A 25,098-nucleotide genomic window follows, 5' to 3' on the forward strand; every position below is an offset into this window, starting at 1 on the left:
GCCAAAGTAGGAGGTGGAACAATGTTTTGTGTAATATGTTATGCCAATTGAGCTTGATGTCCCCTGTGAATATGGTCCCAAGCCCACAGGTTCAACTCCTCAGTCCCTCTGGGTAGTTGGCTGTGACCAAGCAGTGACTGCCACCTTGCCTCTTGTCAGCTCTACTATACACCTGGGAATTCAGATCATACACACAAACTTATAGGACCATTGTCTGCCAACCCTATACATATTCTTGGTTACACTCACTGCTTCATAGACATATGTACTGGTTCAGCCTGTCCACCCATCTATCCACCTGTATACCCATGTTTGCCTTCACTGACAGTGCAGTACTGTATGTGCAAAAGGGTTCATCTTTGTTGTCTGTACCTCCCATGTACCTCTATGTCTTTCTCTTTCTCAATGCCACCATATTGATCACTCACATTTGGTACATTGCCCGTCTCTTCCCCCAAATCAATACTTATCTTTATCTAACAGAATAACATATCTCTTGCCGTGCAATAAAAGTGTGTTTGTGTGTGTTTTCACTTACACATCTTCTAAGGTACAGTACTTAAAGCATGCCCCGTACTAGAATGACATGAGGTACTTGTTTCCCTGGTTACAGATTAGAAGTTCATTGATGGCCAGAGGCTTGTGGACATAATTTGTTCACTGTGGCTCCTAGAGCCGTCCCTTGCACCTGGTGACATCAGAGAGCGCCAGCTGCATGAGGTATGATCTCCATCACTCCACCCAACAACTCTGGGAAGTAGGCAGACAGGCAAACACATTTCTTTGCACAAGACAAATGCCTTCCAGGTGGCAGGTGCTCATAATACAGATTGAGTGAGTGGAAGCGCCTCAGAACCTTAACTGTGCCACGCGAATGGCAAGCTGATGCACTGAGATGCCCAGGTGAAGAAAGCTCCCACGAAGCAGAAAGGACAATCCAGTTTCACTTATTAGATGCTATTTTAATTGGAACATTAGCCATGTGTTAACTTCCTTGAGGGTCAGGTAAGAAGGTCACTGCCATAAAGAGATGATATGGTCTCTACTTTGATTTCAGGCAATTCAGTGTAAATGTGAACTCAGCAAGGCAGGGAAATAGCAAAAGTGAGCAAGCAGGTAAACCTGCGAGCTCTGAGACTGTCATTGGCTGGACAATCCCAAGCTTCCCCTGCTGGTTAGTTGTTTAATACCACTGCAGATGAGACAAGGGACTCTAAGCAAAAGTCCAAACAGGTGGGCCTCAGTTTCTTCATCTGCAAGTGTGGTGGTGAGGAGTGGGGTCAAACATTCCATGTTAAAAGAGGACAAAAGGAAACAAAGGCTGCTGCCCATTAACTATTAATACAGAATCCCAGAAAATCACAGAAGAAAGCATCCCTTATCCTACCACAGGAGGCCTGCTGGTACAATGGCCAGAGTCCCCAGCTGCTAACCAGAAGGTTGGTGGTTTGAGCCCATCAAGTACTCCTCTGGAGAAAGATGTGGCAGTCTGCTTCCGTAAAGATTAAACCAAACCCATAGTGACCTTTTAGGGCTGGGTAGAACTGCTCCATAGAGTTTCCAGGGCTGTGAAAATTTACGGACGCAGACTGCCTCACGTTTCTCCAGTGGAGCTGCTGGTGGGTTTGAACCACCAACCTTTTGGTTAGCAGGCAGATGCTTTAACTACCATGCTACCAGAGCACCCTAAAAATTACAGCCTTAGAAACCCTGTGAGACAGTTCTACTCTGCCCCAAAGGGTTGCCATGAGTTAGAATCAACTAGATGGCAATGCAGTGGGTGTGAGTCCTACCACCAGCGAACCTTGGTGTCACAGTGGTTAAAGCGCTTGGCTGCTAACAAAGGCCAGCACTTTGAACCCAGCAGCCACTCCATGGCAGAAAGATACGGCAGTGTGCTTTTGTAAAGGTGTGCTTTTTGTAAAGCCTTGGAAACCCTATAGGGCAGTTATGTCCTGTATGGTGGCTATGATTTTTTTTCCTGGTGTAATCCTGCCACCAAAAGAAGAGGACGTGGAATGAGGGATATCATTGCTGATGTCAGATGGATCTTAGCTGAAAGCAAAGAATACCAGAAAGATGTTTACTTATATTTTATTGACTATGCAAAAGCATTTGATTGTGTGGATTATAACAAATTATGTATAACATTGAGAAGAATGGGAATTCCAGAACACTTCATAGTACTTATGAGGAACCTGTACATAGACCAGGAGGCTGTCATTTGAATAGAACAAGGGGATATTGCATAGTTCAAAATCAAAAAGGGAGTGCATCATGGTTGAGTCCTTTCTCCATACTTCTTCAACTTGTATGCTGAGCAAATAATCTGAGAAGCTGCATTATATGAAGAAGAACATGGCATCAGGGTTGGAGGAAGACTCACTAACAACCTGCCACACGCAGATGACACAACTTTGCTTGCTGAAAGTGAGGATGACTTGAAGCACTTACTGATGAAGATTACAGACTACAGTCTGCAGTATGGATTACATCTCAATATAAAGAAAACAAAAATCCTCACAACTGGTCCAATAAACAGCTTCACAATAAATGGAGAAAAGATCGAAGTTGTCAAGGACTTCATATTACTTGGTTATACAATCAACACTAATGGAAGCAGAGTGAAGACATCAGATAACATATTGCACTGGGAAAATATGCTGTAAAAGACCTCTTTCAAGTGATGAAGAGCAAAGATGTCTCCTTGAAGACTAAGGTGAGCCTAACCCAAGCCATGGTATTTTCAATCGCCTCATATGCATGTGAGAGCTGGACAATGAATAAGGAAGACCAAAGAAGAATTGATACTTTTGAGCTGTGGTGCTGGAGAAGAATGCTAAGAGTACCATGGTCTGCTGTGAGGACTAAACAAATCTGTCCTGGAAGAAGTGCAGCTGGAATGCTCCTTGGAAGTAAGAATGGCCAGACTTTGTCTTACCTGCTTTGGTCATGTTGTCAGAAGGAACCATTTCCTGGAGAAGGATATCATGCTTGGTAAAGTGGAGGGTCAATGAAGAAGGGAAAGACCCTCAACAAGATGGATTGACACAGTGGCTGCAACAATGGCCTCAAGTATAGCAAGGATTGTGAAGCTGGCACAAGACCAGGAAGTGTTTTGTTCTGCTGTGCATAGGGTCGCTATGAGTCGGAGACAACTCGATGGCACCTAACAACAACAATTCCTGCCACACACAGAGAGCCACTGTTAAAACTTTGGTATCTATTTTTCCAGAGATGGATTCTTGCATAGGCAGCTATCCGGACACTCTAAAACTTCCCCCACAAACATGGAATTGTAAATTGTTGCTGCTTTGTAACTTCATTCTCAAATATATTGTGAACCTCAACATAGGTATATAACAATAGTATTTTTCCCCAGTATGGATATGCTGTATTTTAATGAATTAATCATCTCTGGTTGGACACCTAAGTGGTTTGCATTTTTTCACTATTATAAAACTGATGGACATGCTTATGACAAAATCTTCTTTCTTTTGGATCCATTTCTATATAAGAATACAGGATCTGTAGCTCTTACTGCAACTTCTCCTTTACATTGGACTTCAGTGAGTTAGTCTCTGAATGTCTCTCCCTGAAGAGCAACTGAAGAGATTATGAGAGACAAACAAAAACACCAGGAATCCATACAGTTTAGACTCTTTCCATTCACATGGGCTATCTCCCAAATGATTTTTGTAATTAACATTCACTGTTGGGTACCATTGAGTCTATTTTGACTCACAGCAGCCCCATATGACAGAGCGGAACTCTCCCATGGGGTTTCCTAGGCTGTACTCTCTTGGGGACAGATTGCCAGATCTTTCTCCCTTGGAGCCACTGGGTGAGTTTGAACTGCCAGCCTTTCAGTTAGCAGGCCAGCACATCACCATTGCCCTACCAGGGCTCCCTGAATTAACACGGCCCCTGAGGAGTTGTGATTGATTGTCGTATTGAGTATTGTTGACTGCTTTGCGGGGTGGCTGGACTCTTAACCAGAAATCCACCTAGATCCACCCAGAAGCACCTTGGACATAAGGCCTGGCTATCTGCTTCTGAAAGGTGACAGCCTTGGAAACCCTATGGAGTGTGGGTCTACTCTGCACATGAGGGATCTCCATGAGTTGGAACTGACTCCACAGCAACCGTCAACAACACAGGATGTGGGGGAGGGATGACTGACACCTCTTCAGCTCTGGGGGAGGCCTTTTTATTGGATTAAACCATCAGCATAATTCCATCACCCTTACCAGTGACTGACTTCTGGCAAGGCTTGGGATAGTGGATAGCGTTGATCTAGTAATAATCTCAGTGACGCCCAGGACTTTTCCCTCAGGGTGGGTGAAAAGATTCTGGATGAGGAAGCTTGTGCTGTGGAAATCTTCCAGTCACCATTTGGGGAGCCAGCCTTAGGATGATACAAACCCTGTAAAGGCAGATAGGTAGCTGGGTCTCAGGGGACCCCAAGCCTTCCCTCCTGGTGGACTGTTCATTTACAGAAGCTAACACATTCTGGTTCTTGCTTGTGCGACTTCCTAGTTGGTGTTTTCGTTGCCTAAGGGATGCAGCTGTGGTAGAGCAGAGAGGTTCTGAGTCAACACCCAGCATCTGCCTTCACTTCTCTCTCCAGCACATTCATGGTCAGTTGGCTTATTTTGTGTTTCACTGATTTTATGACCTCAGGATAGGCCTCGAACATAACAGCCTTTCTCATGGCCTCAGTTAGTCCCATCCCACAACCTCCTCTTCCATCTGTATACACAGTGATCCCCAATCTGTTCTCAGACCCTGGCCTTTCTCCTGACTTTCTAGCTGCCTGTTGGCCCTTGCAGATGAGTTTCACACACATCCACTGTAACACAGTCCCCACTGAGTTCCTTGTGTTTGGTCAGCTTTCTCTCTCACTTCCTCCTCCCACCCTGTAACCCACAACCAGTTCTCCCTGAGTCTGTGCACCTCAGATGGAATTGTGGTGGTGTAGTGCCAAAGGCATTTGACCAGAAGGTTGGTGGTTGGTGGTTGGTGGTTCAAACCCACCAGCTGCTCCGTGGAAGGAAGATGGGGCAATCTACTTCCATAAAGAATTACTGCCTCGGAAACCCGATGGGGTTTGCTGTGAGTCAGAAGCAACCTGATAGCAGTGAGCTTGGTTCTTTGGTTTGGTGCACCTCAGAGCACTATCCCCATGCTTTCATTCCCCTCATGGAGTCAATAATCAATTCTCCTTTTTCTACTTCAGAAAAGTCTGGAATCTGCCCCTCCCACCTCTTAGCCAGTCTTCCTACTGTCTTTACACCTCCAGCCCATTCCTTTCTGATCCATTATCCCTCTGGTCAAAGGGATTGTTGTTGTTGTTATGTGCCGTTGAGTTGGCTCCAACTCATAATGACCCCTCCTTGGGCTGCCGAGGCAGTATCACTATGGAAGTAGATTGCCCCATCTTCCTTCCGAGGAGTGGCTGGTGGGTTTGAACCACCAGCTTCTGGTTAGCAGTCAAGTGCCTTAGGCACTATGCTACCAGAGCTCCTTGTCAAAGGAATTAGTGTGCTGCTGTCAGCCCTCCCCCCAGTAAGTCTCTGTTGGCAGCTGCCTGGACCTTCCAAATCTTACCCAGTGCCACTCTAACACGCAGAAAAGACACCGTCAGTGACAATGAATTTGCTCTGTAAACTTTCACCCAAATCACAATTTAAAAAAAACAAAAAAGACATCATGAGCATGATCTAGCCCAAGGAGTGTGGTTTGTGATCAACGGAACAGCCAAGCAACCAACAAGATTTTTTAAAATGTTAGTTCTTTTCTTGTACTTGTTTTTCCCAAATACTAGGAAGAGGAGATACAGAGTATGGAAATATTTATTCAAGTCTCCCTATTTTCTGTGCCATTTTCCTCAACCCCCATCCTGTACAAATGTATCCCTACCCTTGCTGCCTTAAAAAGCCCTGATCCCTGGGCTTTGTAGTGACTTCCTCAGAGGATGTGGAAGGCAAAGCAATGGAGTGGGAAAAGCCAAGAACTCCTTCATGGGGTGGCAGGGAAGAGAAAAAGCTGGAAACACATAGGAGCAGTTCTGGTTCCATTGCTACTTCGGATCATTTCCAGTAACTGGCTTTCCCTGGCTCCCAACCCCCACCAACAGACATGAGGTGCTATGTGGTTGTGTGTGCCATTGAGTCAATTCCAATTCCAATTCATAGCGACCCTATAGGACACAGCGGGAGCTCTGGTAGCACAGTGCCTAAGGTACTTGACTGCTAACCAGAAGGCTGGTGATTCAAACCCACCAGCCACTCCTCGGAAGGAAGGTTGGGCAATCTACTTCCATAGTGATACTGCCTCAGAAACCCAAGGAGGGGTCGCTATGAGCCGGGTCCGACTCGATGGCACATAACGACAACAACGACAACATAGGACACAGCAGAACTGCCCCATAAGGTTTCCTAGGCTGTAATCTACAGGAGCAGGTCACCAGGTCTTTTCTCCCCCACAGTCATTGGTGGATTTGAACTGCAACTTTTCAATTAGCAGCTGAGTGCTTAACCATTGTGCCATAGCTGCTTAAAACAATTTGCTTGCCTGATCATATCAGAACTCCCCATCTGTGCTGCTTCCTGGACCCTACCACCTACCTTCTAGAAAATTCATACTCATCTCTTCTGTGAAGACTTCTTAACATGCATATAACCAACACTCGCTCCTGACCATCCAGTGCACTTTGCTTATACTCCTATTAACATTCTTTTACATGTGTTGTATCAGGAGAAGATGCAGGAAAGTGGGCATTGGTTTCCTTCAGCATGTCTGGTGGATCAACACCCAACCATCCAGATTATCTGCCAACCAAAAAATGCAGTAAAACCTGAAAATGCATTTCATGAATAACCAAGGTATATATCCGTTCTCACCTTAGAATTGTTGACTTTGGAAGAATTTGGGGGACATGCTAATTTGCAGCAAAGGGTAAGCATCAAGGCAAGAGGTAAGAACAGTGCCTGGCACAAAATAGCTACCTGATGAATCTAACATGATTAGAATCTAGCAACAGCTGAATCAATCACTCTACCCGTTACCCACTTTCCAGGGCCTAGAGCCAGAAAGGAGTAAGAAGATGCTGCCTGTTGAGAGTTGAAGGTCCTGCAGCCTCTTTTTCCTTTACTAAGTAAAGGAAAGGTAGATGGTTTTCTACCATAAATTTTAAGTTCAAGAACCACAAAGATACTGTCCTATTTTCTTAGCCCTGGCACGACTGTGGGGATTGTTGAACATGCAGTTACATTTAATTCAGTGTGTCCTTCATAAAGGAGCATCAGAGGGGTTAGCATTTCCATGTTCTCTGCCAGGCTGGCCTGTGAGCCTCTGGGACCCAGCCCATGTCCCACGCATTTGTGTAGCCTCAAATTCTTTCTTAGTAGATGCTGAAATAGCTGTAGGGTAAATCTGGTGGCGTAGTAGTGCCTAAAACATTCGACTGCTGACCAAAGGCTAGCAGTTCACACACATCAGCTACTCCTCGGAAGGAAGTTTGGGCCATCTACTTCCATATTGATACTGCCTTGAAAACCCAAGGAGGGGTCGCTATGAGTCAGGACTGACTCGATGGCAGTGAGGTTTTTTTTTTTTTTTTTTTTAATTCCAGATGAGCCTACACAATCATTCATTATGTGGGCCTACAACCATCAATAAGGAGCTCTGGTGGCATAGTGGATAAGGCATTTGATTGCTTGCTAATCAGTAGGTTGGTGGTTCAAACCCACCAGCTGCTCAGCAGGAAGAAGATGAGGCAATCTACTTCTATAAAGATCTACAGCCTTGGAAACCCAATGGGAGTTCCTATGAGTCAGAATCGACTTGATGGCAGTGGTTACAACCTTGTAGGATCCCCAGTAGCAGAATGGTTAAGTGCTTGGCTGCTAATCTAAAGGTTGACGGTTGGAACCCATCTAACAGCTCCTTGGGAGTGAGACCTGGCAATCTGCTCCCATAAAGATTAAACCCAAAAAAGGTTGCTAAGGCTGCAATCCTTATGGAAACAGCCTGCTACATCTGTCTCCTGCAGAGCGGCTGGTGGGTTGAACCGCCCACCTTTTGGTTGGCTGCACAGCACTTTAACCCCTGCGCCGGCTCCTCTGTACATATCACAGCCTAGAAAACCCTATGGGGCAGCTACCCACTGTCATGTGGGCTGGCTATGAGTTGAAATCAACGTTGACAGCCCACACCACAACTGTATGTTGTGGGGCTGAAAGGGTAAGGAATCAAGCAGTAGTTGCCCTAGCAAGGAGGTTTAGAGCAGGGTCCTCACCTTTGCTGCACAAAAGAAGCTTTTATTAAAAACCAGTTCCCAAACCAACCTGTTGCCCTCCGGTTGATTCTGACTCATGGCGTACTTCATGTGTGTCTTCTTGTTACGTGCCGTCAGGTCAGACCTGACTTATAGCGACCCCTCCTTGGGTTTCTGAGGCAGTATCACTATGGATAGTAGATTGCCCCATCTGCCTTCTGAGGAGTGTCTGGTGGGTTTGAACCGCCAACCTTCTGGATGGCAGTCAAGTGCCTTAGGCACTACACCACCAGAGCTCATGTGCTAAGACACATGGCTGTAACCTTTTGGAAGTAGAGTGTCAGGCTTTTCTTTGTAGGCACTTGTGGGTGGATTCAAACTACCAACCTCTTGGCTAGCCTAGTTCTAACCATTTGTGCTATCCAAGGACCCCTACTGAGGCTGACCAACTCATTCTTTCTCTTAACTGGTCTGAGGTGTTTCCTGGACAAGGGCAAAATTTATAACCTCTCTAGGGAGCGCTGGTGGCATAGTGCCTAAGGCATTTGACTGCAACCAGAAGGTTGGCGGTTCAAACCCAACCGCCTCTCCTTGGAAGAACGACTGGGCAATCTACTTCCGTAGTGATACCGTCTGGGAAACCCAAGGAGGGGTTACTATGAGTCGGATCCGACTCCATGGCAGTGAGATTGGTTTTGTTTGACAGTCTTTTCAAGCTGGTCAGAGAAACACTTGTTTAAAGGTTGTCAAAGGAGGCTCTAGCTGGCCAGACCCTGAAATTTACATTCCTTTTCTCCCTATTATTTCTGAGCCTCAGCCCTAAACCTGACTGTAGCACCCACAAAAGCTAACTTGCACGAAAACAAGGGAAGACCTGCGGACATGCGCGCGCGTACACACGCATAAAACATATTATTCAAAGGCGGCCGGGTGCTTCCCAACTCCCACCCGCGTTCCGTGCCTCTCAGGCCGCCCGCCGCGCGCCCGCGTCCCCATTTCCGCTCCGGCCCGCCTCCTTCCTATCGCGAGGAAAGCCCGGCGCCGGAAGTGCCCCGAGCCCGCGGCGGCGGCTGCAGCGGCGGAAGGGGGATCCTGGAGACTTCTGCGCGCTGCCGGTAGAGGGTGGGAGGCTGCCGGCGACGTGTGTGGGCCGCCCAGGGGGAAGCTGCAGGTACCGCCGCGGTCGGGAACCCTCCTAGAGAGCCAAGGCCGAGGCGGCGTTCGCACCCGGCTCGGGCCGGGCGGCCGAGGGCTCTCCGGGGCGTTGCTGCCAGTCTCAGTTGGGGTGTCCTTGCAGGGCCGCCCCCATGTTGCGTTTTCCGACCTGTTTCCCGTCCTTCCGGGTGGTGGGAGAGAAGCAGCTCCCGCAGGAGATCATTTTCCTAGTCTGGTCACCCAAGCGGGATCTCATTGCTTTGGCCAACACGGCGGGTGAGGTAAGTGAGCAGAACTGCCCCTTGTGTACGGCCTGCCTGCACCTGTTTCCCCTTCGGTAGATTAGGCAGACTACTTGCCTTTCTCAGCCCCTCCTTCCCAGGACAGCTGTAAACTTTTAAGCCAAAATATAAAGGGCCAAGGAGGCCCTGGGGGGGGGGGCACCCGGTGGTACTTCTGGAAGAAAGGCCTGGCAGTCAGCTTCTGAATGCTCACAGCCATGAAAACCCTCTGGACCAGTTCTCTGCCCACATGGGGTCGCTCTGAGTTAGGATGGACTGGATGGCAAGTAACAGCAACAGAAAGGGCAACACATATGAGGGTATTTGTGTTTGTGTGCTCATTTGTGGTACTATAGTTAAAAGATCAGTGCTCACGCAGGTTTAACACCATCACACAATTCTGCATCACCGGGTTACCTTCTTGCTGATTTATGTTAAAGGGATATCTTTTCAAGCCCCATAGTATGTCATACTTGAGCTAGACAAAGTGGTAGATCCCACAGACCCTGTCCTGAATTTGCTTAGTTTACTAGTAGAGGAAAGAAGAGTTAAGATTGTCAGAACTTTTAGCTGCAAATGACCATGTGCCTGTCACAGGCCATGGTTTAAGAATTTACATTTTGTTGTCCTCTTCTAGGATTTGGGTAACTATCCATCCCCCATTAAAAATATCTTTAAATTGAACAAGGGAGTAGTGCCCCACCCATTCCTGCTATAATGCACATGAGTGTTGTTGTCATTTTGCATTTCTCTTTCATATTACGTTATACCTCATCAAGTATAACCCCATTGTACACAACGTTCTGCTCTAATTTCCTGCTACCTGGCAGCCATCTTATAAGGAAACCCTCATGTATACATCTTTACTCCTCTGGCCTCGCGGGCAGTTTTTTTTTAAATAGTTATCGTGCCACATGACTCTTGTGTGTGCAGCCAAGTTTGGTATCTAGATGGTAAAGAAATTTAGCAGCCTGTAAAACTGCATCACCATGTTGTCAGCCGTGACCCAGCACCAGGGTACTGGTCTTTTTTCTCAAGGCCCTTCATGAACTCTCCAGTCCTTCTCCTGTGCCAGGATGCTTTGGTTCTAGCGAAGGGCACAGTTCATTCAGTTCCAGCAGCAAGATGGAAGGTAGGAGTATTAGTCCAATCAAGTGGGTAGGTGTGAGAGAGGACACTGTTGCCTCCATTTTCTTAGTGAAGGGATAAGCACAGGCCTTGTGTAAGAGCTAGAGTGGAGGAGGAAATACTGGAAGGTAGAGGAGAACACCGTGTGAAAAAGGCAACAAGGTGATTAGACCGTGGAAGTAGATTTGTCGACCAGCATTAAGAACCATGAACCACATGAGCTTAGTGGTGGTGTAATTTGAGGGGTGGGGCAGTAGTGCTTCAGGGTAGGATTCTTGCTTTCCACGTGGGAGACTGCTAAAGAGGCAAGGAGGCCGCATGTTCCGACCTCTAACCCCACAAGAGGAAGACAGAATCACCATCAGTAGCCCAAGGCTTATTCCTGCGAGGCCAGATATGCTGCCTCCCTGCAGCCCTTTCACTAACCCTGACACCAACCGTTCCTCCTGCAGCACTCACCACCTTTCTGCTGGGTTCGATAATTCACTGCAGTGGCCACACAGAACTCACAGATTATGGGGTTTATTAGGGAAGCACCAGGCTACAATTCAAGTTCAGGAAAAAATGCTCAGTCTCTCTCAGCCCACTGTCTCTCAGCCAACAGTCTTTGTCAGCCACTCTCCCAGCAATGCGTGTCTCTCATTGTCTTTTTCTCAGCAGTGCATGTCTCTCAGGAGCGCGTTTCTCTCAGCGGCATGTCTTTCTCAGCCAGCAGTCAGAAAGCCCTCTGCCTTAGGAGACCTCCTTTTGAGCCTGGCAGAGTGACCGAAGTAGCCAGTCATAACATCAGAATTGTAAGCACCTGAGAGAGACCACACTTTGCAGCACATTGCTTTGTGTCATTCTCAGCAAACATACCCCAGGTGGATAACTTCCACAATCAGGAGCTGCTCAGTTGCTCACAGCCAATTCCACCACAGAGTTTAAGAAGACTTATGGCTAGACAAGCCACACCAGGTAATTTACTATACTGCAGAGACTTAAGTTCGATTTCTGGCCGATGCATCTCACGCGCAGCCACTACCTGTCTATCGCCAGGGGCTTGCGTGTTGATATGATGCTAAACTGGTTTCAGTGGAGCTTCCAGACTAAGACAGACTAGAAGGCCTGGCAGTCTATTTCTGAAAAATCAGCCCTTGAAAACCCTGTGGATCACGCAGTTGGATCCCATTGTGCATGAACTCACCACGAGTTGGGGCCCACTTGGCAGCCAACAGCAGTACCAATTTGAGGGAAACCGGTGAGCATGGTTATTTGTTTATTCAGTTCTGTTCAGCTTGGTGGGTGCAAGCCTGATTGGGTTTAACCAAGGTGGTGGTTTTGCATGTGTGACAAAGCGGGTGAGATGCGAGGAAGTTGGTAGTTATACAGTGAAACCTGTGAGAGCCAGGACTTGACAGGACTGCCTTGTTTTTCTGGGTCTTGCAAGTTTTCCACCTTTGACAGGTACAGTTTTACCACTTTTCTATTGCTCATTTTAGTAGAAGATACTTGAATTTTCCTTCTCTGGCAGGTTTCCGCCTTACATAGGTTCTGGCTTTCACAGGTTTTACTGTATATTCAAGGAGAGTGACTGCAGTGATGAACCATGCATTCTAATGTGATGAAGGAAGATGCAAGGATGTGTGGAATGAATGACGGAGTATGCTCAGTGCATTGTGTACCCTGGTGAGGTGAAGAATTGGACTTGGGTATTAGTACAGGTAGTTGGTGGAAAGTGGGAAACCAGAAGCTGGGATTAGGGAGACATTGCATTTGTTGCTAAGGACAAGGTCAAGAGTGTGATCTTAGGAGTGGCTCAGCTAAGATTGAAGACGCGATCATTGGAGGTGACGTAGCTGAGAACTGAAAGCCTGGATGTTATACGTCTTGCACTTACCAAGAAGGACGATGGGTAGTGTTGGAAAGCACCAAGAATGATAATGGGTAGAGTTGGAAAGCATGAGTCCACAGCTTTCAGGAATGGACAGAATAGCCTTGGGGTCTATAGATGGCTGAATCCTTTAATTTTTATTGTGATTTGGGTGAAAGTTCACAGAAGAAATTCATTTTCCATACAGCAGCTCATACACATTTTGTTTCATGACATTGACTACGATTCCCCACAGTGTAACAGCTCTCTTCCCACTTCCTCCATGTATTTACCTCTTCCCTGTGTCCTTCTTTCCTATGCACTCCCACCCCTCAAGCTATCTACCCTTGCGAACACTACCCTTCTGTTCTCCCATGATTGATCGTTCCAAGGATCGTATCTACCTGATGTAAATGTTCATACTGTATGCCTGTCTATTGTTTGGCCAGAAGCCATGGGAATGCAATTCCAGACCTGAAGGGTAACTAGGGGCCATCATTTCAGGGGTCTTACCAGGCTCTATCAGACTGGTAAACCTGGCCTTTTTTATGATTTTGAGTTTTGTTGCACATTGTAGATGACTGCAGTTGATAGAGACAGTGGGTCTGTTGTCTGATTGCATCATTAGGGATTTTAGAGAAGAGAAGGAATGTGGTCCAGAAATGACAGGGAGTCTCGAGGAGGACACCTACCCCATCTCCTAGCCCAGCGGTATAGGTGGCTTGGGTGCAAAAGAGCCCCCACATGAGAGGGCTGCAGGGAAACCACGTACTCAGGTGAGAGAGTGAAGATACGCTCTCTTGATGACATCTGACCACCAATTCCAGAGGGCATAGAAGAAGGGCTTCTGAAATGAGGACTAGCAGGAGTGAGCTCAAAAGAGAGAGCATCGAGTCTAGGGGATGCACGATTCCTTGGGAGTTCTCAGTCCCCTATGGTCACCAGTGTAACCAGGAGTGAAGGGCACTCTGGGCTGTGATAAGTCAGGGAATGGTGGGAAAGCTGTGGGTGTGGGGAGCTCAGGCAGTGTGGGAGGTGTGCTCAGCAGCCCGTGCAATTCTGAGGCCCTTTCTTCCTTAAATTTAATGACTGTATAGAGCTTGGAGTAGGGAGTCTCTTTGAAGTTCAAGGAGCCCTGTGGGATCATCTTGACCTCCAAAGTGGGTATTTACTAAGTGTGGAAATGGAAATTTAGGATGGTTAACTGACTTGTCATCATAAATGGAGATAAGATTGAGGTTGTCAAAGATTTCGTTTTATTTGGATCCACAGTCAACACTCGTGGAAGCACCAGTCAAGAAATCAGATACTGTGTTTCACTGGGCAAATCTGCTGCAAAAGACCTCTTTAAAGTGTTGAAGAGAAAGGTGTCCCTTTGAAGACTAAGGTGCACCTGACCTAAGACATGATGTTTTCAGTTGCCTCATATGCATGTGAAAGCTGGACAAGGAATAAGGAAGGCTGTAGGAGAACTGATATCTTTGAATTGTGGTGTTAGTGAAGAATATTGAAAATACTATTGTGGTAGTTAGGGTTATGTGTCAACTTGGCTGGACCTGGTTTTGAGTGGCTAGGCAGCTGGATGTAGTTAGTGCTCATGATGAGACTGGTAATCAACTCTATGATGGAATCTGCTGTGAGCAGCTGATTAGCTGTCTCATGGATATGATCTGCTTCCAGTATGTAAGGAGAAGCTTTGAGGAAGGTCTCTGGCTTTCTGGCACATGTGGATCCTGCATTTGGCCAAGTCTTTATCTCAGTTCCCTGCCACATGGTCTGCCGATCGTGAGACTGTTTCTGGCCTTGAACTGGTGTCCTGCCCTGTTGCTTGATAATCTCGGGACTGTGCCATTTTACTTGTTGACCTTGGGTTTTTCAGCCTCAGCAGATAGCAGCTGCCTGAGTTAAGAGAAGCCTCCAGCTTCAGTGGGCTGGGATTAAGAGACAGATCTGAAGCCCAAGGTCGGGGGGCCTTGACCTAGCCCCTAAAGCTGGCACTTTGAACTTGGACTTCTAGCCTTCTAAACTGTAAGAGAATAAATCCCTGTTCATTAAAACCATCTACTTGTGATATTTCTGTTAGAGCAGCACTAGATAACCAAAACAACCATGGACTGCCAGAAGAACGAACAAATCTATCCTGGAAGAAGTGCAGCTGGAATGCTCCTTGGAAGCGAGAATGGCCAGACTTTGTTTGACCTACTTTGGTCTTGTTGTCAGAAGGGACCATTCTCTGGAGAAGGATGTCATGCTTGGTAAAATGGAGGGTCAGCAAAAAAGGGGAAGCCCCTCAACAAGATGGATTGAAATAGTGGCTGCTCAGGTGTGGCAAGGATTGTGAGGATGGTGCAGGACTGGGCAATGTTTCGTTCTATTGCACATAGGGTTGCTGCGAGTCAGAATTGACTCGACGACACCTAATAACAAGTGACTTGTCTGTCCCTGGGTAGTGCCAACACCTAACATGCTCAGCTGCTACCAGAGAGGATGGAGGTTACAGTCTACTTCCAGAAAATCAGCCACTGAAAATCCTGCACAGTCCTACTCTGATACACATGGGTCACCATGAGTTGGAATTGATTCAACTGCAAGTGGTACGGAGAAGTGACTTGTCTAAGATCCATGGCTAAGTGGCATAGCTTAAAATACATCCCAACTTTTCTGATTGCAACTCTAGTGTTATTTGATGATATTGTTACGTGCTCTTGAGTCAATTCTGACTCATAGAGACCCCATGTGACCAAGTAGAAGCTTCCATAAAGGTTTTACTATATATATTGCAGCCACCTTTTCAGTGCTATTTGTGTTTTTTCTTTCTTTCTTTGTCTTCTTCTCGGACACTGTACTTGGTCCTTTCTAAAATATAGGTCTCCTATTGACTGTAATTGGGGGCTCTGTTGGCATAATGCCTAGGGCATTTGACTGCTAACCAGAAGGCTGGTGGTTCAAACCCACCTTGGAAGGAAGGTTGGGCAATCTACTTCTGTAGTGATACCGCCTCAGAAACACAAGGATGGGTCACTATGAGTCAGCTCCAACTCAATGGCAATGCGATTGATTGTAATTACAGGTAGGACAGAGTGTATGGTACCAGATTTAAATTAGATCTCATCGTACCCATTTCTTTCAAAATACCTTATGTTTATTCACACAGCTGTGTTTCTTTTAATTCTTCAGATAGCTAAATAGTAGAGTAAAATGCTCATGTAAAAACAGATTTTGTAGTTGGGATCTAGTTTTATTTTTGGAAGTTGATTTTTTATTTTCTGTCATCATATCTTTTTCTTCCTAGGTTTTACTTCATCGACTTGCAAGTTTTCACCGGGTTTGGAGTTTCCCACCAAATGAAAATACAGGAAAGGAAGTGACCTGTCTGGCGTGGAGACCAGATGGCAAACGTAATGATTATATTATAAAAAATACATTTATATTATTACCAAGGAGTTGTCTAAAGAAAGCTTATTTCCAGAAATAATATATTGTTCCTCTTATATACGAGAATTTTAAATACCAGTTTGGGAACTTTGCTTTAGAAGGCCTACATTTTTTCACGGAACCCAGATTAATTCTGTCATCTTGTTTCTTGGCAAAGATAACGAAAATGAAATCTGATGGAATATAAAAGAAAGTTTGGTTTTGTTCCTTCTGCTGTCTTGCCCTGCACCATTTGGCCCAACCTACACCTGCTGCACCCCAGTCAGTTCAGTGCCATTGGGATCTTCCCCCTCCCCACCAACGTATTTTTGCACTTAATATGTGGCGCATAAGTACTCATTGCCGTGTGTGTCCCTTTTCGTCACCTGAAGGACTATCAGTCTGACCCCAGCCCTTGCAGTCCTCTCTCTCCTCCTGCTGCCCTTTTTGTTGTAGCTAGTTATTCTTCCAACGACTGAACTTGCTCTTCTCCCGTGTGTTGTTTTTACAGTGACAGCCCTTATTTGATTGTTGTACACATACAGTTTCTACAGTAAAATGTAAACCATACAGTTTAAAATTCCTCTATATCACTGGTGCTTTCAGAGAAAGAGCTGAGTTGTTTTTGGTATGTACTCATTGCTTCACTTCTTTTCTAGATTCACACAAATGAGTCAATAAAAGTGCCCTGAAAGCCCATCGCTTAGAGATGACAACTGTTCTTAGTTCAGTGAACATCTTTCCAGACCTTCCTGATAAAATACGTATATGAGAAGATACATGCATACAATTGTATCAAAAAAAGATCATTCAATGCGTGCTCTTTGGTTAGGTTTTTTTAGGTGATTGACCCTTTTCATGTCAGTGTGTGTAGATATACAACATTAATGTATAGTAATGTATAGTTTTATTTATATATCACAGAATACTACTCGTCTGCCAGTTTGTCACACTGTGGTAGCTTGCATGTTGCCATGATGCTAGAAGCTGAATACCACCCATGGTGGACGGGTTTCAGTGGAGCTTCCAGAGTAAGACAGACTAGAAAGAAGGCCCTGGCAATCTACTTCTAAAAAATTAGCCAGTGAAAACTTTGTGAATAACAGTGGAACATTGTCCGATACAGTGCCAGAAGATGAGCCCTTCAGGTTGGAAGGTACTCAGAAAACAACTGAGGAAGAGTTGCCTCAAAATAGAGTTGACCTTAATGATATGGGTAGGATGTAGCTTTTAGGACCTTTATTTGCTGATGTGGCATGACTCAGAGTGAGAAGAAACAGCTCCAAATATCCATTAATGAGAATATGGAATGTACAGAGTATGAATCTAGAAAAATTGGAAGTCATCAAAACTGAAATGGAACACATATAAAGGCTAATATCCTAAGCATTAATGAGCTGAAATGAACTGGTATTGACCATTTGAATTGGACAATTGTATGGTCTACTATGCTGAGAATGATGAATTGAAGAGGAATTATCAAAACTTCAGGATCTACCCTGAGGTGCAGTGTTGTCAGTGATAGGACAATACCCACATGCCTACAAGGAAGACTAATTTAACATTACTATTCAAATTTATAGGGAGCTCTGGTAGCATAGTGCCTAAGGCACTTGACTGCTAACCAGAAGGCTGGCAGTTCAAACCTACCAGCCACTCCTTGGAAGAAAGATGGGGCAATCTACTTCCGTAGTGATACTGCCTCGGAAACCCAAGGAGGGGTCGCTATGAGTCGGGTCTGACTTGATGGCGCATAACAACAACAGCAACAACAATTCAAATTTATACACCCACCACTAATGGTGATACTGGTGATTAGAATGCAAACGTTAGAATCAAAGAAAGATCAGTAGTTGGGAAGTATAGCCTTGGAGATAGGAATGACTTTGGAAATTGCGTGATAGAATTTTATAAGAGCAATGACATGTTCATTGCAAATATCTTTCTTCAACAGCATCAACAGTGACTGTACATGTGGACCTTGCCAGATGGAGTATGCAGGAATCAAATAGACTATGTCTGTCAAAAGAGATGGTGGAGCAGCTCATCATCATTGGTCAGAACAAGACCAGAATCTGACTATCAATTGCTCATATGCAAGTTCAGGTTGAATCTGAAGAAAATTAAAACAAGTCCATGAGTGCCAAAGTACAACCTTGAGTATATCCCACTTGAATATAGAGACCATTTAAATAATAGATTTGACACATTGAACACTAGTGACACAAGACTAGATGAGTTGTGGGATGACATCATACATGAAGAAAGCAAAAGGTCATTAAAAGGATAGGGAAAAAACAAGACCAAAATGGATGTCAGAAGAGACTCTGAAAATTGATCTTGAACAGAGAACCACTAAAGGGAATGGTAAAGGAGCTCTGTGGTGCTGTAGCTAAGACATTCAGCTAAACCAAAAGGTTGGCAGTTCAAACCCAGCAACCACTCTGCAGGAGAAAGACGAGGCAGTCTGCTTCCATAAAGATTGACTGCCTTAGAGGCAGGGGACATCAAGCTCAATTAGCATAACATACTATAAAAAACATTATTCCATCTCCTACTTTGACGAGTAGCGACTGGGATCTTAAAAGCTAGCAAGCTGCCATCTAGATGCAACGATGGGTCTCTCCTCGTCAAGAGCAAAGAAGAAAGAAGAAAACCAAAATTAATGGAAACAATCAGTCCTAGCGACTGGTACACCATCTGATCTGCAACTTATATAACTATGAGACCAGAAGAACTAGATGGTGCCCAGCTACCACTGTCATCCACTTGGAAGGGATGTAGGAGGTCCTTGATAGAGAGGGAGAACAATGTGGAACAAAACTCAAAATCGTTTGGAGGGGAAAAAAAAAAAAAGAAGGTGAGGACTAGGTTTTCTGGTCCAATAGAGCCTGGTGGAACCACTGAGACTATGGCCCCTAGCTGCCCTTCAGGTCTGGAATTGAACCCACACCTGTGGTTTCCAGCCAAACAATGTACAGGCATGTGAGTTAAACATTTACCTCAAGTGGACACGCCCTGGAGAGAACAATCATGGGAGAAGGAAGGGCTGCTTATGTACAGGGAGACAGCTCAGGGCACAGGAGAGTATGGAGGGAGGGTCACTGGGAAGAGATAACTATGGGGAGGAAGTGGGAGGGGAGCTGTTTCATTGTGGTAAACTGTGGTCAATGACATGAGACAAAGTATATGTGAACTGCTGTGTGGAGAGTGAATTTGCTCTGTAAATCTTCACCCAAATCACAATGAATAATAAATAAATAAAAAGATTGACTGCCTTCGAAACCCTGTGGGATCGCTATAAATCAGAACCAACTTGATGGCAGTAGGTTAGGTTTGGTTTGGTTTGGAAAGTGAATGGTAGAAATGATGAAATGAAAAAGCTGAACAGAAGATTTCAAAAGACAGCTCAAGAAAAGTCTTAACAATAAAATATGCGGAAACCTGGAGTTAGAAAACAAAAAGGGAAGAACACACTTAATATTTCTTGTATGGAAAGAACTGGAGAAAATTCAAGCCTCTATTTGCAGCATTGAAGGAATCTATGGGCAAAATGTTAAATGATGCAGGCAGCACTGAAAGAGGGTGGAAGGAAGTCATTGTCGCAAAAAACTGGTTGACGTTCAGCTGTTTCAGGAGATAACATATGATTGAGAACTGATGGTATTGAAGAAAGAAATCCAAGCTGTACTGAAGGAATTGGTGAAGAACAAAGCTCCAGGAGTTGATGGACTACCCCTTGAGATATTTCAACAAATAGATGCAGTGCTGGAAATGCACGCTCGTTTATGCCAAGAAATTTGGAAGACAGCTACCTGGCCACCTGACTGGAAAAGATCTGTATTTGTGCCCATTCCAAAGAAATGCGATCCAACAGAATACTCTGTATTTTTATAAATAAAAAAAAAATATGATTAATATCACACACAAGTAAAATTTTGCTGGAGATAGATAAAAAATGATCACAGCACTGTCTCAACAGGGAACTGCCAGAAATTCAAGCCAGATTCAGAAGAGGATGTAGAATGAAGAATACCACTCCTGATGTCTGATCGATCTTGGATGAAAACAGAGAATACCAGAAAGATGTTTGCGTGTATTTAATGACTGTATGGATCACAACAAATTATGTATACCACTGCGAAGAATGGTAATTCCAGAATACTTAATTGTGCTCATAAGGAACCTGTACATAGACCAAGAGGCTGTCATTCGAACAGAATGAGAAGATACTGCATGGTTTAAAATTAGGAAGGGTTGTATCCTTTTACCACACTTACTCAATTTATATACTGAATAAATAATCCAAGAAGCTGGACTATATCAAGTTGGACTTAGTGAAGAAGAATGTGGGTTCGAGGTTGGAGGAAAACTCATTAAACAACTTTCTATATGCAAATGACCACAGCCTTGCTTGCTGAAACTGAAGAAGACTTGAAGCCCTTACTTACGAAAATCAAAGACTACAGTCTTCAATATGGATTATATACCTCAACATATGGAAAACAAAAATTCTCACAAATGGGCCAATAAACAGTATCATGATTAATGGAGAAAAGATTGAAATTGTTAAAGATTTCATTTTTCTTGGATCCACAATCAATGCCCAAGCAGCAGTCAAGAAATCAAACAACATATTTCATTGGGCAGATCTACCTCAAAAGACCTCTTTAAAATGTTGAAAAGTGAAGATACCACTTTGAGGACTAAGATGTATCTGAGCCAGAGTGTGATATTTTCAGTTGCCTCATATACATGGACTGCTGTGGTATGTGCCAGAAGAATAAAGAGATCTGTTTTGGAAGAAGTACAGCCACAGTGCCCCTTTAAAGGGAGGATGGTGAGACTTGGAACGAAACTCCGCCTGGTCCTGTACCATCCTTGTCATCGTTGTCATGTGTGAGACCATGCTGTCCTCCTTCAGGGACTGGTCCCTACTGAGAACATGTCCAAAGTACATGAGACAATGTGGAAACCCTGTGGGGCAGTTCTGCTCTGCCCTGAAGGGTTGTTGTAAGTTGAAATCAGGTAGACAGCTAAGGTCACTGTGTTAGGTCTTGGTGATAAAATATTACTGCATATCTATTGAGAGCTGCTCTGTATTTTTTGCTTGACAGGGTTCTAATCTAGAGACAAGATGATAAAGTACAGTACATGTGAAGGTGGTAGATGGTTGATGACAGTTTGAGCAGTTGAAAATAAACTTTGATAAAAGTTTGGTATTGTTTGCCATCAAGTTAATTTTGACTCATACCTACCCCATGTGACAGGGTAGAACTGCCTCGTAGAGTTTTATAGGCAACCTAGTGTAAAGTACAACTGTATGCAAATATCTATTTTGTTTTTAAAGTATTGCGTAAAGGAAACATTTTTAGGTCAAGTAATTTCTGTGATTGAGTTTAAAGTACTAAAACTGCAACATGTAAGTTTTCAAATGTTACACTAACCTGTTCTGATTGTTTTTTTCTTATCTTGTTTCAGTTTTGGCCTTTGCTCTTTCTGACACCAAGAAAATTGTTTTGTGTGATGTTGAAAAACCTGAAAGCTTACACTCTTTTTCTGTGGAGGCTCCAGTTTCTTGTATGCACTGGATGGAAGTGACTGTAGAAAGCAGGTAGAGTAATAGAGGGGAAAAATGCCATTCTCCATGGAACATTCATGGTGTTTTATTTTTTTAAGTGGTAGCTTGTGAATGGTGAATGTTACATAGATCTGAATGTTGAATAAATATGTACATCACATTTAAATTTTGAGTAAAAGATCAGATTTTTTAATCTTTGTTACACTTTTTCTTTTTTCTGAAAAATTCTATTGTATTGAAGCTATAATACCCTAGTGGCCAATTTTTTTTTTTTCCTTTTTTCAGCATTTGATGTCAATGATTTATACTTTCAAGTAATATTAGTTAAAATTACTCATCAGCAGGTAGAGGTTCTCTTTTTCCTTTTCCCTGTGTGTTTTGTCTAGAGCTTTGTTTTTTGTGTTTTGGTAAATAGTCTTGGAGTATGAAATGTGCTAAACAGGTTCTACAAAAAGGGCAAGGAGGCCAAATCTTCTGACCTCCTCTAACCCTACAAGAGGAAGACAGGATTACCAGCAATAACCCAAGGCCTATTCCTGCCAGGCCAGACATGCTGCCTCCCTTCAGCCCTTTCTCCAACCATTTCTCCCACAGCACCCACCACCTCTCTTCTGGATTCAATAATTCACTGCATTGGCAACACAGAGCTCACAGATTATGGGGTTTATTAGGGAAGCACCACAGGCTACAATTCAAGTCCAGGAAAAATGCTCAGTCTCTCTCCCAGCCCACCGTCCCTCAGCCAACAGTCTCTCACAGTCTCTTTCCCAGGAGTGCTGGTCCCTCGGTGTCTCACTCAGCAACGTGTGTCTCTTGCGTCTCTTTCTGGGGCACATGTCTCTTTCAGCAGCATGTCTTCCTCAGTCAGAGAGAGTTCTGCCTCCAGGAGGCCACCTTTTGAGCCCAGAAGGGTGGTCAAACTAGCCAATCACAGCATCTGAACTCTAAGCACGTGAGAGAGAGTGGGAACCTCCCAGAACATTGTATTGTGCCACGCCCAACAGAAATAACCCAGGTGGATAGCTTCAGCAATCAGGAGCTCCTCAGTTGCTCATAGAAAATCCCACCTTGGAGTTTACAAAGACTTATAGGTAGAAAAGCCACACTAAGTAATTTACTACACTGCAGGTTCTTTCTGTGTTCTTAGTGCCTTATTGTTTCCTTGTTCCATGAAAATACTTTGCCTAAATCTTGATGGTCAAGCAGTACACCAAAAAAACCAAACTCACTGCCATCGAGTCATTTCCGACTCATAGCGACCCCCATTGGGTTTCCAAGGCTGTAAATCTTTATGGAAGTAGATCGCCCAGTCTTCCTTCCACAGAGCCTCTGGTGGGTTTGAATTGCTGACCTTCTGGTTAGCAGTCAACTGCCTTATCCGCTATGCCACCTGAGCTCCCACAAGGTTTGCAATAAAGATGGCCTAAAGCATCAGTGGGTTTAGCTAATATAGAAAGTAAATTCTTACTTGCCTTTTGGGGAAAATGTGATCATTTTCTTTCCATTGCACTTCCTCTCTAATTAAATTCATTAAGTTAATATGAATGCTTGCTCTGGTAGCACATATACTAACATTGGAACGATGCAGAGATTACCGGGCTCCTTGCACAAAGATGACGGGCAAATTTGTGAAGCACTCCATATTTTTAGGGAAAGGGTAACCATAGAGAGGAAGTGGAAAGAGAGCTGTTACATTTTGGGTATTGCAGTCAGTCATGAAACTAAAGGTCAACTGTCAAGTGGAAAACAGATCTGATATGTAAAATTTCGTCCAAATCACAGCAAAAAGTTAAAAAACAAAAAGGGGGGGGGAGAAAAGTTAATATGAAATGAATTTATAAATCCTGAATATTAATTGATAACTTTCTTATGGGGGCCTGGAAAGAATCAGATGACAAGGATCTCGTCTAGGGTTTGAAATCTGCTGTAGATAAAACAGTGATTAATCCATCCTCAAATAATCAAGGATGGCAGATGGTTGTGTAAATTTCTGGGAAATTGAAAGAGCAGAGTGTACCAGATAGTTTCTATCCAAGTCCAGTTACCTGCTGAACGTATTCCTGACACACTTTCTACAAATCGTTTGTTGGTGGTGTGGAGATTCCAGGGTCTCTCAGGACCGCTGGTTTGCGTTAAAGTAGGAAATAATGCTGAGCATGTCACCACTAATGCTTATCCTGCCACCAGTTTTCACTTTCCCATTTATCTCCAATCTTTTTAGAAGGTGGAATTTGGAAGAAAAAAAGAACTAGACTGTTTCAAAATGCATGTGTAAGTCTTACAGATCCATTGGCTTATCAAATCCTCATGTATATGTAAGCCATGCCCCTTTGCCGCTGAGTCGATTCTGACTCATAGTGACCCAGTAGTACAGAGCTGCCCCACAGGGTTTTCTGGGCTATACGCTCTACAGGAAGGCGCTCTGGTGGTGTAGTGGTTAAGGCATTTGGCAGCTAACCAAAAGTTCAAATCCACCAACTGCTCCTTGGAAGAAAGTTCAGGCAGTCTGCTTCCATAAAGATTGACAGCCTTGAAAACCCAGTGGGGGTTACTATGAGTCCTAATTGACTGGATAGCAGTGAGTTGTTTTTTTTTTTTTTTTTGGTTTACTCTTTACAGGAGCTGATTGCCATTCTTTTTTTTTGTGGACCCACTAGTGGGTTCAAACTATGAACCTTTTGGTTAGCTGCGGAACATCACCACTGTGCCACCAGGGCTCCTATGTAAGCTGTAGAATTCAGAATTAAATGATATAATCATTGTAGTGTTCTTTAAAATTACCCTTGGTACTCCTCTATTTAGGTGGGGCTTCTTAGATGAGTTAAATCACAAATCTCAATATCTGAATGCTGAGTTTATATGATGCTGAGAAGATCATTAACGTTTGTTCCTCTAAATGTAAAGTTGATAGACTGATTTCTTTTGTAAAAAATAAAGCCCCTTTTAAACAAAAACCTTCCTACTTTTCTATTTCTTGTTTGTGATTGTTGTAATCACTATTTTGCAATGGTAGAGTGTTTGTGGCTTGTTTACTTGGTAATACTATAAAACTGAGTATCTTTTTTGGTTTTGTTTTGTTTTAACAGACAAAAGTTTATTCTCTCACAGTTTAGGAGGCTGGAAGTCTGAGTGCAGATGCCAGCTCTCGGGGAAGCCTTCCTCTCTCTGTGTCTCTTGTTCTTAGGAAGATCCCGGTGCAGGGACCCTGGGTCCAAAGGACGTACTCTGCTCCTGCCACCTCTTTCTTGGTGGTACAGGGTCCCCTTTCTCTGCTCACTTCTCCCTCCTTTTATCTCTTGTAAGATAAAAGGTGCTGCAGGCTACACCCCAGGGAAGTTCCCCTTAGATCAAGGCTGTGACAGGACTAAGGGTGTTGGATCTACCTTTAATCTTTTTTTTTTTTTTT

At 44.2% G+C, this 25,098-nt stretch overlaps 1 protein-coding gene and 1 pseudogene across 1 annotated transcript in view; both read left to right on the forward strand.

Annotated features, from left to right (window-relative positions):
- Nucleotides 1-9,588: 9,588 nt before the first annotated feature.
- Nucleotides 9,589-25,098, forward strand: part of ANAPC4 (anaphase promoting complex subunit 4) — a 103,042-nt gene continuing 87,532 nt past the window's right edge. Inside the window, exons 1-3 of the mRNA XM_007952568.1 lie at nt 9,589-9,717; nt 15,990-16,095; nt 21,593-21,725. Coding sequence (XP_007950759.1) covers nt 9,589-9,717; nt 15,990-16,095; nt 21,593-21,725 — 368 coding nt within the window. The remainder of the gene's footprint in view (nt 9,718-15,989; nt 16,096-21,592; nt 21,726-25,098) is intronic.
- Nucleotides 23,241-23,340, forward strand: LOC122151249 (annotated as a pseudogene).

Source organism: Orycteropus afer, unplaced genomic scaffold (assembly GCF_000298275.1).
Source record: "Orycteropus afer afer isolate SDZICR_OR568_19922 unplaced genomic scaffold, OryAfe1.0 scaffold00346, whole genome shotgun sequence".
NCBI classification, from domain to species: Eukaryota; Metazoa; Chordata; class Mammalia; order Tubulidentata; family Orycteropodidae; genus Orycteropus; species Orycteropus afer.